Raw genomic sequence first — 14,281 nt, 5'->3', positions numbered from 1 at the left:
TTTTGCCCATGTCTTCAAATCCCATCTCTTCCAACCTAGCTCCTGACGTAGTGGGGTGAGGCCCTGGCATGCTCTTCATGGGAGCAACTGATGGAAGCCCCCTGTGCCTTTTTATTATTCCTAGGCTGCACACAGCAGGCTGTGACCCAGAATTTGCTAAATAACCCAGAATCAAGTGCCTAATTTCTCAGCACTGTTTGTGCCCAGTCGGGTGACCAGATGTCATAATTTTATAGGGACAGTCCTGATATTCAGGGCTTTGTCTTGCCTATTACCCCCAGCCCAATTTTTCACACTTGGTCACCCTAGTGCCCAGAGCTGAAATATTTGCAGTTTAGTTTGGCCTGAAGTTTCTCCAGACTTCTTTCCTTTTATAGCTATTTGCCCCAGTTACAGATTCGTGGCTGTCTTCAGGCTAGCGAGTCTGTCATTAAGTGTGACTCAGCTGTGTTAGGGAGCCTCAGCTGCCAGTTTTGCCAACATGTAAATGTTTACTTTCTGAGTCAGAATCAGGCATCTATAACACACTAGTCTTATCTGCCCTCTGTTGCCTCCTAGCATACAGAAATGCAGCAGAAGTCATCCAGTATGGAGTGAAAAACAACACCACCTTCCTGGAGTGCACCCCCAAATCTCCTCAGGCATCCATTAAATGGCTCTTGCAGAAAGACAATGACCGAAGGAAAGAGGCAAGTAATACAGCTCAGCATTACCAGTTATTCTAAGAGGGGAAGGTATATTCAGTCAGAGGTCTTGCTATGATGAAGTGGGGTAGGAAATTTGCATGAACATATTTAAATATTTTGGCGAGATGAAGGTGAGCTTTCACTATAAATTTAAGCTGAGATTTTCTAAGGAGCTTAAGAGGGCTAGGTACTTCACTCTAGCTGACCTTTTATAGGACTGGGCACCTAAATCCCATAGGAAACCACAGCCTACAACCATATTCAAAAGAGCAAGTAGAAAATCGTTCCCCTACAACAAGGTGGTTGTAATGGGACTATTTGCAAGGTCAGAATGTGCTGTTGATCTGAGGAAGAAGGCATAAAAGAAACAAGATGTGTCAAATCAAAGAGTTGGGTCTTGGTACAGCAGCACCTTTGTGCAGTGGAGAGGATAAAAGGGAGAGAGAGGGGCAATGCAGCCAGTTTCTATAGAAGAAATTAGCCTGTGCTACAAGCATTTTCCTCACTGAGGTGTAATCACATTTTCCATTACTGCATGCTCCAAGGCGCTCAAGTTTCAGCACTTGCACATACAGTATAATGTCTTCCTTGAGTGATACAAGAAGGAAAAATCATTTCCATTTCAAATGGCAGGAAGATATTATTTGGGGGAGAAAAGGAACTTCTGTTGTAAAAGTAAGACAGTATCAGATGCAGGTGACAAAATTTAAATAATGGGAAGTATCATGTCAGATCACCTTGTGAAATAAGAGAAAGGACTGGTAGGGAATTTATTGAATAAAACATGCTGTTTCTCAGATCTATTCAAAGGAGGCTTAAAGGTTATGCTCGTAACATAAATTCAATTTTTTATTCCTTACACAAGAAAACACACTGTAGCTGAGTCCCCTGTTAGTAGGGGTAAAGCACAAAAGGATCAGAGGATTAGTTTTTTGCCTGCTATTCTGAATCCCTCTGAATTCTGGTCGTGTGATTGAAACTAGCATGCTGTAAAAATTTCTCCAAAACTGAATACAGAAAAACATCCTTCCTACAGACACTTTGACACCATTGCATAGAATCTACACCAGCTACGTAATGCCGTATAGCATTGCCCTCCATTGACAGTATCCAAAAGCCACCCAGTGATGTGAGACACATCAACTACCAGTGTTGCCACACTCTATTTGCCTTTCAGCAGATGTTAGCAGAACGCTCTAATGTTAATCGGCAGGCTCTGCAGATCTCTGATGCTGGCAGAAGAAAATCTCTTGACCACCAGGTATCTGCCTTCTTTGGAGGAGATTGAAAATCCTATCTTTTGTGGCTCCTTCAAAGGGCCTAAATTGATCTCTGTGGCTTGATCTTCTCCAATTTTAATAGTAACTCTTAAAATTCACCAGGGCTGTGTCTACAAAAGCCGAAAACTTCAAAATGGCCATGCAAATGGCCATTTCGAAGTTTACTAATGAAGCACTAAAATACATATTCAGCGCCTCATTAGCATGTGGGCAGCCGCGGCACTTCGAAATTAACGTGGCTCGCCGCCGTGCGGCTCGTCCAGACAGGGCTCCTTTTCGAAAGGACCCCAGCTACTTCGAAGTCCCCTTATTCCTATGAGCAGATGGAAATAAGGGGACTTCAAAGTAGCCGGGGTCCTTCTGGAAAGGAGCCCTGTCTGGATGAGCCGTGCGGCGGCGAGCCACATCAATTTCGAAGTGCTGCAGCTGCCCGCATGCTAGTGAGGTGCTGAATATGTATTTCAGCGCTTCATTAGTAAACTTCGAAATGGCCATTTGCATGGCCATTTCGAAGTTTTGGGGTAGTGTAGACACAGCCCAGGAGAGATTTGTATGTCTTATATAAGTAAGTGGCCTGTCACATTGCTTGAGGAGTTTATTTTGCCTTTTGTCCCTGTAGGTCAAACTTAATGAAAGAATAATATCAACTGAGCAAGGACTCTTGATTCGCTCTGTCCAGGACACTGACAGAGGACTTTACCACTGCATTGCAACTGAAAACAGCTTCAAACAAACCATAGCAAAGATAAATTTCAAAGTGTTAGATTCAGATATGGTGGCCTTCATGACTGACAAATGGTCTCCCTGGACCTGGGCAAGCTCCGTACGAGCACTGCAGTTCCACCCAAAGGACTTCATTGGAGCTTTCAGCCATTCGGAAATGCAGATGATTAACCAATACTGCAAAGACAGTAGGCAGCAAGGACAACATGGAGAGGAATCCCAGAAGATGAGAGGGGATTATGGCAAGTTAAAGGCCCTGATTAACAGCAGGAAAAGTAGGAACAGACGGAATCAATTACCGGGATCTTAATTCTTTTCATGTGGAGCCTCAGATATGTTTGTTCCCCCTGTAGGGACTCTTGTTTGTCTGTTGAGAGTATTAAAATAAAAACTAGTAAAGCAAACCTGAGAAATGACCTTTCTCCCAGTTAAATGCAGTGTAACTTAATTCAAGAGAATCTACAACAAACATTTTCTTTATGAGATGCTCACTAGCACTGCATAGGCCCCTATCATAGCAGGCAAACTGAATATTTACCTTAACCCATTTGATATCCTGATATTTACTTACAGTTCAAATAAAATAAAAGAAATCAGTGTATTAACTTGCAGTTTTGGAATTAAGCAGAACAGAAGGGAAGAGATAATTTGGGTTAAGATGAAAGTTCAGTTGTGAGTGATGCCCAGAGGCTTCTTGCACTGCATATAAGTCTCTGAGTTTCTCATTGTTTACGGTTTGGTGTTGGGTTTACAGTTTTACTTCATTGTACAAATCACATGAATGCATGTAGCTAAGATGCTTAAGAAGTATAGTGGAAGTGGACAGTACAGAAAAAAAACTGAAGGTCATATTATGGTTAAAGCAGGATAAAAAAGAGAAAAAAGTGTTTTTATACGTCAGGAACCATGAATTATTGTTCATAGTATAAGTTGTAATACATTCTGAAATTTAATTTACAAATATCTGCTCATATTGATCTCAAAGAGCATATTAACCTAAAACACTGCATAGCTTTGTAAGCAACATGAGGCCTCTGATTATACATAGTTTCAAAATATCTAAATCATTTGGAATACTTTTGAAAACGTTACCTTCCTGTGAGCAGAATGGGGATGTTGCTGAAAGGGGGAAACAAGGGGAAGAGGGGGAAAATTCTGAAAAAATAGCTTTGCCCTGCCCAAAAAGGAACATTTTGAATCAAGATTTTTGGTGAAATTTTCATTTTCAAAAGAGATTTAAAAGAACATTTTGTTTAAAAAAATCACACACCAGCTCTGACAAAAATCATGATTTCTAACATTCCAAATAGAACGGACTGAAAATTTGATGAATGTTTTTCTGTCCAGCCAATCATTCATTCAGGATAGCACGGAAATGTCACCATTTTCCATTCATCAGCAAAATATCAGGGGCAGATCCTTCTAGTGATAAACATGTGAGAAGTTTCCTGGAATCCAGTAGGACTGCTCACATAAGACAGATGGAACTACAGCATGTTTTATATAAGCCAGGCTATGTCTATACTAGAGTGATCTGTCGACAGAAGTTAATGTCTGAAGATGTCTTCCGACAAGCCTTCTGTCGATAGATTGAACGAGACCGCAAAGCAAATAGAATGAACAATCCGCTCTGTTGACAGTGAGCGGCCAGATTTCCCAGCCACTCTGTCAGCAAAATGGCCAACTGTAAGCACAGCAGAGAGGGCTGCCCAGTGTCCCAAAATCCGTCTGTCCAGAGAAGTCCCCCCCTCAAAATGTCCAAATTGGCTTTCTGTCGACAGATGAATTCTGTCATGCAGGAGTGGCAGAACACCATTGACAAAAGTGCTGTGTTCTGTTGATTTACTGTTGACAGCAGCCTTGGGAATGTGGCTGCTCCCCAGGTTTTGTTGACAAAATGCCAGTTTTGTTGACAAAGCTCTTTCGTATAGATGTAGCCCCAATGATAGTTTATGACTGTAGCAAAATAAAGTAATGAAAGATTTGAAATATTCAAATCACATAACATAATGTTATGATGAACTGAAGAAAAAATAACCTGTAACCCAGCAGTTCTAATAAAGTGATGCCTTCAAACAAAGTATCTATAGCCAGCAGTTCTCAATTTGTGTGTCAGGACCCCATTGTGAGTTGTAACCCCATTTTAATGAGGACATCAGGGCTGGAGCTGTAATTCCTGAGGACTGAAGCGCATGTTACAGTCCCTCCCCGAGGCTGAAGCCTTTGGGCATTGACCTTGCCTCTCCGTCCTGGTGTGGGTGGTACAGCTCACATCCCCACAGGTGCTCAGACAGTTGTAGTGGTACTCAGGCAGACTTGGGCTTCAATCTCTCCTCCTATGAGCACGTGGTTATTTTTGTTGTCAGAAGGGCGTTGCTGTGCAATGATGTTTGAGAACCCCTGGTACTAGCCATTCTTATTTTAATTGTATCATTTTTTAAAAAGCAGAAGGTCTTTTGGCCTGGTTCTTATCCCATTTCTGCTCATGTATTTTTGTTGTGGGGGGATAGATAAGTCTACTGACATAAGCAGAATTATTCTAGATTGACATGAGTGTGATGCAGAATCTGTCACACACGCATTATTCTAGTTTCACACCAATGCAAGTGCTATCAGACAAGCACGTTACCCTTCTGCCATTCAGTAGCAGAAGAGCTAGGAAACATGCCTTGATTCAACACATCGCCGACATATGAGCATCAACGCACATTGTATTAATATGCTATATATACTTTAACACATTAATGAGATGGGATTTGGTAGATACCAACAGAGACACACTCCCGTGCAGGGTGTACTCTTTTTTGAATGTACAAATATGGTAACCCTACATCAGTGGGACCCACTTATAATTCACTGCATGTTTAGCAGATGCTCAAGTGCTTTGCTTAAAGGGGGATGGGATAGCTCATATGTTTAAATCTGAGCCTGGGCTTAAGTGCGTTGCTGTATCAAGGCCTGAATGCATACTAGTGAACTCAGTACACTGGTGTTAAGTGGCCAGAACCAAATCTATGGAAACCAATGGGAAGAATACCATTGATTTAATTGTGCTTTTGATAAGGCCCAAAGAATTGGCAGGGTCGGTTCTACAAAGATTAAATTAAAATGAGTCAAGTCCAGTCAGGTTTTGCCATGGGTGTTGCAGTGGAAGAAATATCTCTCAGGCATGATGGGAGACTCTCTGAAGATTCAGCACTTAAATTGCAAACCAAAAACTTCTTCTGGGCTCCACCAAAAAAAAAAAAACTACCTCCTACACTGACATTAGTTCATGTACTCTGTATGCTGCACTTGCTGTGCCAATGTTATCAAGCAGATTCACTACACCATTAGTATAACATTAATGTCTGTTGTGAGGCTCATAATTGATTCCAGGTGAACCATGGCATTTAATAAGCATTTAAGTGTACAATTTATTCTTTCTGTGGTTGACAATAGTGATGGTTTAATGCCCCCCCAGGCCTCAAAAATTATGGTTACGTTATTTTTAAAGAGAATATTGGCAATATGGGATTCAATTAAAGCAATCAGCATAGCTCTGATTTTCATACAATTATAAAATAATATTTTTAAAGCTGCTTCATACACAGTTCTTAGGGTATGACTGTTTAAGGGATTACACTTAAACTAACCTTTTTTCTGCTGCATGAAAACTTAAATGTATACAAAACAAACTTCTGCCAATTTATAGCCAGTACAGCCTTCCACACTTTATAACAAACAGATCGCCTCTGTGTTTAGTGTAGCTAGGGGACAGATTCTCAGCTGATGTAAATATGTGTAACTTCCTTGATATCCAGGGGCCTACAAGGATTTACATCTTCAGAGGATCTGGTCCTTAATGTACAGAATAGATATCACCCATTTGTATGTAACATAGACATTTAAGATTGTAATATTGTTTGTGCTATTTAATGACTTCCTATGTTGAAGGTTACTGAATAATGTACATAATTTTATTCCTTTTTTAAAGCAACACCTTCTAGATATCTTGCCAATGTAAAAATAAGTTTTCTGTTAAAAACGCCATATGTGTACTTTTTGGATGCTTTTATTTTGTGTCGTTTGAAATCCTGATTTAACAATATGCTCTTTGCAATCCTCAGAACTGTAGATAAATGTGTTTCATTCAGAAAACCCTCTTAAAAAAATGTAGGTATGTGTAAACTTTCTAGCATGATGAAACTGTCATTACAGTGAATATTCCATATAATGTGTGAAAGAAAGAACAAAATGTAGTTTAACACAATGCTATTTAATTGGATACCTAAAATATTATTTGCCTGACAAAATAAAGTGTGTTGAAACTATTTCAGAATTAGTTTTGCTTTTTCCTTTCTAGATCTTTGTTTATAGCCAAAAACTTTCCTGTTTCTCAGAAAAACAGCTCTCCCACACATATTTGCAACAACCTCATGCAAAACTTACTGTTTTCAAGACTTGCGGTAAGTCTTTCTTGATCCATCTTGGTCATGTAATACCTCATTTTTCTTAGAATAGTTATTCTCTGGATCTGAAGAAGTGGGTCTTTTCCATGAACACTCATCACCTAATGAATAATATTGTAAGTCTTTAGGTACTACAGGACTTTTTTCTTTGTTTGTCTTGCGAAGATACAGACTAACACAGCAACCCTGAGACTCTTAAAATAGTTTGGAACGCTAAGGGCAAGACTTAGTCTGTAGGAATGAGCATCATGAGGACTCTGTGTGTCCCACCATGACATGAAGGAAACCTCGGCTATAGTTTGTCATTGGGTATTTTTGGCAGCAATTTAGGTTTTGACAGAACACATAATTTAGCAGGAGACTTCTGTTTTGAAATTTTCAAAATTTCCAATTTTTCAACAAAAAGGATTTAGAAAAGGGGATTAAATTGGGAGTTAGTTTTTGCTGTTCACTTTTTGTTATCTCGAAAAAAAATGAGAAAAAATCAGTGGACATTTTCAAATGAGACACTGTTATGATTCTTATATGATGCTTTCTCTAGGTGCCCAGACCTTGACAGATAGGGCATCCAGAACAATGGACAGCCTTGTCTTCTGAACTTCTGGGTGCCTGTTTTGTCAAGAGAGTAGCCGGGCAGTCTGTCCCCTCTGTCAACAGAGTGCAGCTCACTTCTGATTGGCTTTTGTGTGTGGTGGCATTCTGCTGACAGAAGTTTTCTTGGGCAAGCTCTTCTGACAGTGACTACTGCTGATAGATTCCTGCAGTGTACACATGGCCTCTGAGTCTCTGTCACCAGCTACTCACAGAAACAACAGGTTTGCTGTCCCTATGGAAACAGGGTACACACCACACTGAGGATCAGCTTCTATCCTCATCAGAACACTCACATATTTATAGTGCAAACAATCATAATGAGATTAATGATAAAGTAAGTTAGAACAATGATGGAGCCGGAAAGCTTACCTATAAAATAAATTCCTATTTTATAAATTCTATAAAATAAATATATGCTTTCTTGAGACTAAACTCAACTTAAACGCTAACCATCTGCCTAACAGCTGGCTTATTTCACCTAAATGGCCTATCTCCCGTAAACAGGGCAGGTTGGATGCCATGTTGAGGAATGCAGGGTTTTTTTTCCCCTGATTGAATCCTCCGGTACAGGATAAATGAGAGTATGTCTGCACACCAGCCTGATTCCGAAATAATCTATTTCAGAAGAGTTTTCCAAAATATTTTATTTTGCAATAACACTGGTACACACAAAACTTCATTTCGAAATACGACGTAGCTATATTGAAATACAGCATCTACACATAGAGGCTATTTTGAGATAGAGCCATTGGACACCCTATGGCTTATTTTGAAATAGGCTTTATTCCCAGTCTGAACAGCACTTCTTTCATTTGACATAGCTGCTTTCCTTCTTGCCTACATCTACCCTAGCATTCCTCTTTTGAAAGAGGCATGGAAATGAGGGAAAATGAAAATGCAAATGAGGCACAGGTTTACATATCTGGTGCCTCATTTACATATTCTTCTTTCAAAGGAGCTTCTTTCAAAATAAGAAAAATGGTGTGGCTCTTTCAAAAATAAACCCTTTTTTTGAAGGAATCCTTATTCCTAACAAAAAATAGGAATAAGGTTTCCTTCAAAAACGGGGTTTATTTTCGAAAGAGCCACATCTATGCTGCTTTTCTACTTTCAAAAGAAGAATATGCAAATGAGGTGCCAGATATATAAATCTGTGCCTCATTTGCATTTTCAGTTTCCCTCATTTGCATGCCTCTTTTGAAAGAGAAATGCTAGTGTAGACACAGCCTAAGTGTCCTTTTGCCACTTTCTCCTTCAATACAGAGGCCACACAGTATTCATAAAGTTCTTATGTCCCAATGCCACAGGCCAGACCCCATGCTGGGCATGCGGACACATTATCTTTTGGAGTTGCATGGTGCACATGCCAATCACATAAACCACCCTGCCCTTTTAAAGGGGTGCAGCAGAATCCTTCCAGTGTGACCAGCAAGCTGAACTCAGAGCTTACAATTTGACCACTCAGTTTTTACAGGGGCCAATAAGGGCCTCCTTCCCATGCCTCCACAGCCTAGCACATGTAGCCTTTACTTGAATCCCAAAATGAAAGTGACTTTTCACTATGCTACAAACTCAAGTGAAGAGCAGCCAGCTTAAACCTTTGCATACACCCCTTATCAGGCACTTTTCACACTTTTTCAATGAGAACTCATTTCCCCTTTCCTCCCATTTCCCCAGTTCTACAGTGTCTGAGCCAACTTCTGATAATGTCCCTGGGATTCATAGGGTGCATCTATACTACAAAGTAACTTCAAAGTTAATTTCAAAGTAAGGGTCTACTTCAAAGTAGCCTGCAGAACGTCTACACACACTTTCCCTTACTTCAAAGTTAACTTCAAAGTTAAACTTCTAAGTAAGCTACTACTCCATTCCCGGGAATGGAGTAGTGACTTCAAAGTTAGCCTCCCTTACTTCGAAGTTAACTCCAAAACAGTTGGGGAAGCCCGGGTCCATGAACCTGGCAAGGGTGGCATCCAGGACCCCAGGGTCACGACACATTGCAGGAGCACTGTGTTGATGCCTTGGATGAGCTGTAGGGGGAAGGAGGGGATGTCCATGACTGCCAGACAAGGAGGCCCCCACCCCCCACCAGGAGCCCCCTGCCCCCCACCTGCTGCAGGGGCCCCCTGCCCCCTTCCTAGTCGCCCCCCTCCCCTGTGTGGGTCCAGGGAGGGGACTGGCCATACCTCCCTCAGCACTGCTCCAACGGTGGCCTTGCCAATGCTGAATTGGGTGGCTGATGGATCTGTGTCTGTCCGGGGTGGCCAGCCACCACATGCGATGGCCACCCTCTTCTGCACTGGGAGTGCTGGCCGCATGCGGGTGTCCCAGTTCTGGAGGACTGAGGCGAGCCAGTGGCAGAGGTCCTCAAATGTCTGCCGGGTCATCCTGAAATTCCTCAGCCACTGCTTGTTGTCCCAGTCCTCCAGCACCAGCCCGTCCCACCATTCAGTGCTGGTGGCATAGGCCCACTGGTGCTGGCTCGGAGGGGAATGTGGGAGGGGCAGCATGAGGGTGGCAAGGGCCTCAAGGCTGGGTCCCAGGTGGGTGAGCTGCCCACACTGCTGGTGCTGCATGGTGAGCAGCATGGCCAGCAGGCTGACCAGGATCAAGAGGTCGTCATCCTAGGGGAGGGAGGGAGCTGGCATGGTCTCCAGCTATTCCCTTGTGTAGATGCTGCTGCTGTCTTCAGCCTGTCAGCCTTGAGCATGTGCAGGCTGTGAATATTGGTAGGAGGCCTTTTAAGGGGTCGGCTGGCTGCGAGCATGGAAGGGCTTGTCAGGTATGCAACCCCATGCCTGTATCATTTCCTGGCCCCTTACTTTGAAGTAGGAACTAATTGTGTGTAGACATTTAACTTCAAAGTAAGGGAAAGCCTACTTGGAAGAAAGGGAGGGTGCTTTTGTGTGTGGATGCTCTACTTCGAAGTTCCTTACTTAGAAGTATAACTTTGAACTAAGCAACTTCAAAGTTAGTGGGTTAGACACAGCCATATTGTTTGAAAGGGAGCAGAGCCAGGCCCCAAAGTCACAAACCTTCTACAGAAGCTCAGTGGCAGCCCTACCTTTCAAATTGCTCAGCTAACACTCATTCCCCTAATCAGCTGGGTTTCTAGTTTGCCTTTTTCTATGTCCTGTAGAAGCTGATGAAGTTCTTAAGAAGAGGAATGCTGTCTTCTATTATTAGCCCTTCTAGTACAATATAAGATAGCAAAACTGTGCTATAATTTAACATGGCTAATCTAAACTAAAGACAGAGATTTAAAGGATGCTCCAGAGCTGGGAATATCCCAAGAAGCAAATTCATCACAACTGCTTCAGAAGTCACCAAGTAAGCCCATTACAGTGATAATTGGTTCTGTAGCCCAGGATTCCACAGTAGCACTACAGATCAAATGGTATTTTGCATACTCTTAGCACACCATCATCTTCATTAGATTTGACTTAAATCCCAGGTGGAGCCATGACCCAGAATGTTTGCTGATTTTTTCCTGTCAGGGAGGTTTTTAAACATGTTATATCTTAAAGTACATTTCAAAAATACTTTCTCAGAAGGAATAAAAGCTATATACATGCAACAAATGTCAATGAGAAATGACTGAGGGTAAATAACAATAATAAAAAAAACCTGATTCCTGACTAAAATACATATAAAAAGAAGAAAATAAATAATACCATGTTTATTTAAACTCAGGTTCACAAATCTCTTGGCCAGATGGGCCTCTTAAGATTCAGCACAGCTATATTGTGGTGCTTTTCTTCCCAGTATCTGTTTTTTTCTCTCTCCCTTTCAAAGGTCCCTCCGATCCACACGGTCTCTATTTGTTTCCAAGGTCATGTGTCGCTTTTCCTTCCAGGACATTATTTCACCCTTTATGTCTAACCCACCCTTACTAGAAAGGCCATTACAGTAATATATAGTATGTGCCTAAAATTTTACTCTTTGGCTATGTCTACACGTGTATGCTACATCGAAATAGCTTATTTCGATGTAGCGACATCGAAATAAGCTATTTCAATGAATAGCGTCTACATGTCCTCCAGGGCTGGTGCCGTCGACTTTCAGTGTCGATGTTGGGCAGTACCACATCGAAGTAGGCACCGCAGGGGAGCGTCTACATGCCAAAGCGGCATGCATCGAAATAAGGGTGCCAGGAACAGCTGCAGACAGGGTCACAGGGCGGACTAGCGCTTCCGGGGCAACAGCTAGCCTCTCCCTTAAAGGGCCCCTCCCAGACACATGCAGCCTGCACAGCACGTGGTTTGCAGAGCCATAGGCACACACACCTCGGCGAAGCAGTTATGGACCCCCAGCAGTAGCAGCAGCCAGCGGTCCACCCAGCCGCCCCTGCAGGAGCAGTGCTCGCCCTGCACAATGCCATGCAGAAGGCAGCTGATCACCTTTTATTCGTGGAAGAGGAGCTGCCCCCAGGGGAGGAGGAAGCAACCCCAGACCCTGCTGCCCCCCCCACCCCACCCCCACCACACACGCCGCCGGCTGTGGAGCTACCCCACGAGCACGGAATGGTGGGAGCGGCTGGTGCTCGGCGAGTGGGATGACAACCGCTGGCTCCAGAACTTTCATATGAGCTGGCAGACATTTCTGGAGCCCTGCCAGTGGCTCACTCCCACAATGAGGCACCAGGACACCGCCATGCTGCGGGCCCTCAGCATGGAGAAATGGGTCAGCATCACCGTCTGGAAGCTGGCCACTCCAGACAGCTACCGATCCATGGGCCAGCAGTTTGACGTCAGCAAGGCCACCATCAGGGCTGTCCTCATGGAGGTAAGAGGACCCACAGGGAGGGGAAGGCAGCCCTGGGAAGGGAGGGGAGGGGAGCCCTGGGGGTGGAGGGGAGGGGAGCCTTGAGAGGGGAGGGCCAGACACACCCTGCACACCCCTCATTGGTGCTCTCCCATGTGCTTCCCCTGCAGGTTGTCTGCTCCATCAACACCCTGCTCCTCCACAGGCTCGTGCGGCTTGGGGACCCGGATGCCGCCATCGTGGGGTTTGCCACCCTGGGCTTCCCAAATTGCTTCGGGGCTCTGGATGGGACCCATATCCCCATCCAAGCTCCAGAGCACAGCGGAGGATGCTTCCTGAACAGGAAGGGCTACCATTCGGTGGTCCTCCAGGCCTTAGTGGACAGCCGGGGCCGCTTCCTGGACATTTATGTTGGGTGGCCTGGCAGCTCCCACGACGCCCGGGTATTCCGGGATTCGGGCCTGTGCCGCCGGCTGGAGGCAGGGACCTACATCCCCCAGCAGGAGATCCCTGTGGGGGACACCACCATGCCCCTCTGCGTCATTGCAGACGCGGCGTACCCCCTCCGGCCCTGGCTCATGCACCCTGACACGGGCCATCTCACAGCCAGCCAGGAGCGCTTCCACACGCGCCTGAACCATGCGTGCCAGGTGGTTGAGCGCACATTTGGCCACCTCAAAGGGCGCTGGAGGTGTCTCCTCACCCGCCTTAATGCGGGCCCCACCAACATCCCCCAGATTGTGGGAACATGCAGCGCCCTCCACAATCTGGTGGAGAGCAAGGGGGAGGCCTTCTTTCAGGGCTGGGCTGTGGAGGCTGTCACGGCTGATGTGCAGCCACCCGCTGCCCCAAGTTGCCAGGTGGACCCCGAGGGGATCCGGGTCCGGGAGGCCCTGCGGGTCCATTTCGACCAGGCTGTGGGGTGAATGCTGGCAGGCCCCCCACTGCACCCCCCCATCCTCCACAACACTCCCTGTCCCTACGCCCACACCACAGAGCACACAGCACAGAGCACCCAAGAGCACATCTCCCCCACTTTTCTTGCAAATAAAAATAGACCTCTTGTTCATGAAACCACAAAACGGTGAATTCTTATTACATTATTACTACAAATGTAAATATTATGTATTATATGATAAACAAACAGTGGAACACAAGGAAGGGGAGAGCTATTTACATGGGTGCGCAGGTATCATAAAATAACAGGGGTCTAATACAAACTATATACAACATAAAGCGGATATGTACAAAGCGGGAGCGGGGGGCCACGTCCTGGTCACCGCACCCCCTAATGTCCAGCACTGGGGGTTGGCGGGAGCGACCCTCGCCTCGGCCTCAGCCCTGGCCGGGGCTGGCTGGGGGCCGAGCGAACCGGCAGATACGGCTGGCGGGTGTCAGCAGGCCCCAAGACCCCCTTGGCAGAAGGCCCCTCAGTGGCGGACGGCAGTGGGATGGCGGGTGGAGCAGCGGGTGGAGTGGCGGGTGGAGCAGGCAGGGCAGGCAGAGCAGCGGCTGGCGCTGCATGGGTGGCCAGGTAGTCCGTGATGCGCTCAAACGTGCGCATGAAGGCCCCCCATGCCTCCTGGCACCAGGCCAGCGCCCACTCCTGCAGATGGAGGCGCCACTTGTCCACCCGCAGGCACTGCTCCGAGACCTCCAGCTGCTGCCGGAGGATCGCCAGCAGCTGGAGGTCCGTCGCCGTCCGGTGGTGGTGCTGGGTCCGACGTCGTCCCCGCCCTGGGGCTGGTCGGTGCTCCGCCGAGGGGCTGGCCTGCTGGGATGG

General features: G+C 45.3%; 1 protein-coding gene across 2 annotated transcripts in view; it reads left to right on the top strand.

The window, feature by feature from the left end:
- SEMA3C (semaphorin 3C) overlaps nucleotides 1–7,002 on the top strand; it is a 179,918-nt gene extending 172,916 nt beyond the window's left edge. For both annotated transcript variants that reach the window (XM_075017383.1, XM_075017382.1), the window contains exons 17-18: nucleotides 559–689; nucleotides 2,586–7,002. In XM_075017383.1, coding sequence (XP_074873484.1) covers nucleotides 559–689; nucleotides 2,586–2,999 — 545 coding nt within the window. In that variant the 3' untranslated portion in view covers nucleotides 3,000–7,002. The remainder of the gene's footprint in view (nucleotides 1–558; nucleotides 690–2,585) is intronic.
- Nucleotides 7,003–14,281: the final 7,279 nt, after the last annotated feature.

Source organism: Carettochelys insculpta, chromosome 1 (assembly GCF_033958435.1).
Source record: "Carettochelys insculpta isolate YL-2023 chromosome 1, ASM3395843v1, whole genome shotgun sequence".
Lineage (NCBI taxonomy): Eukaryota > Metazoa > Chordata > Testudines > Carettochelyidae > Carettochelys > Carettochelys insculpta.
This window is presented reverse-complemented; position numbering and strand designations above follow the sequence as displayed.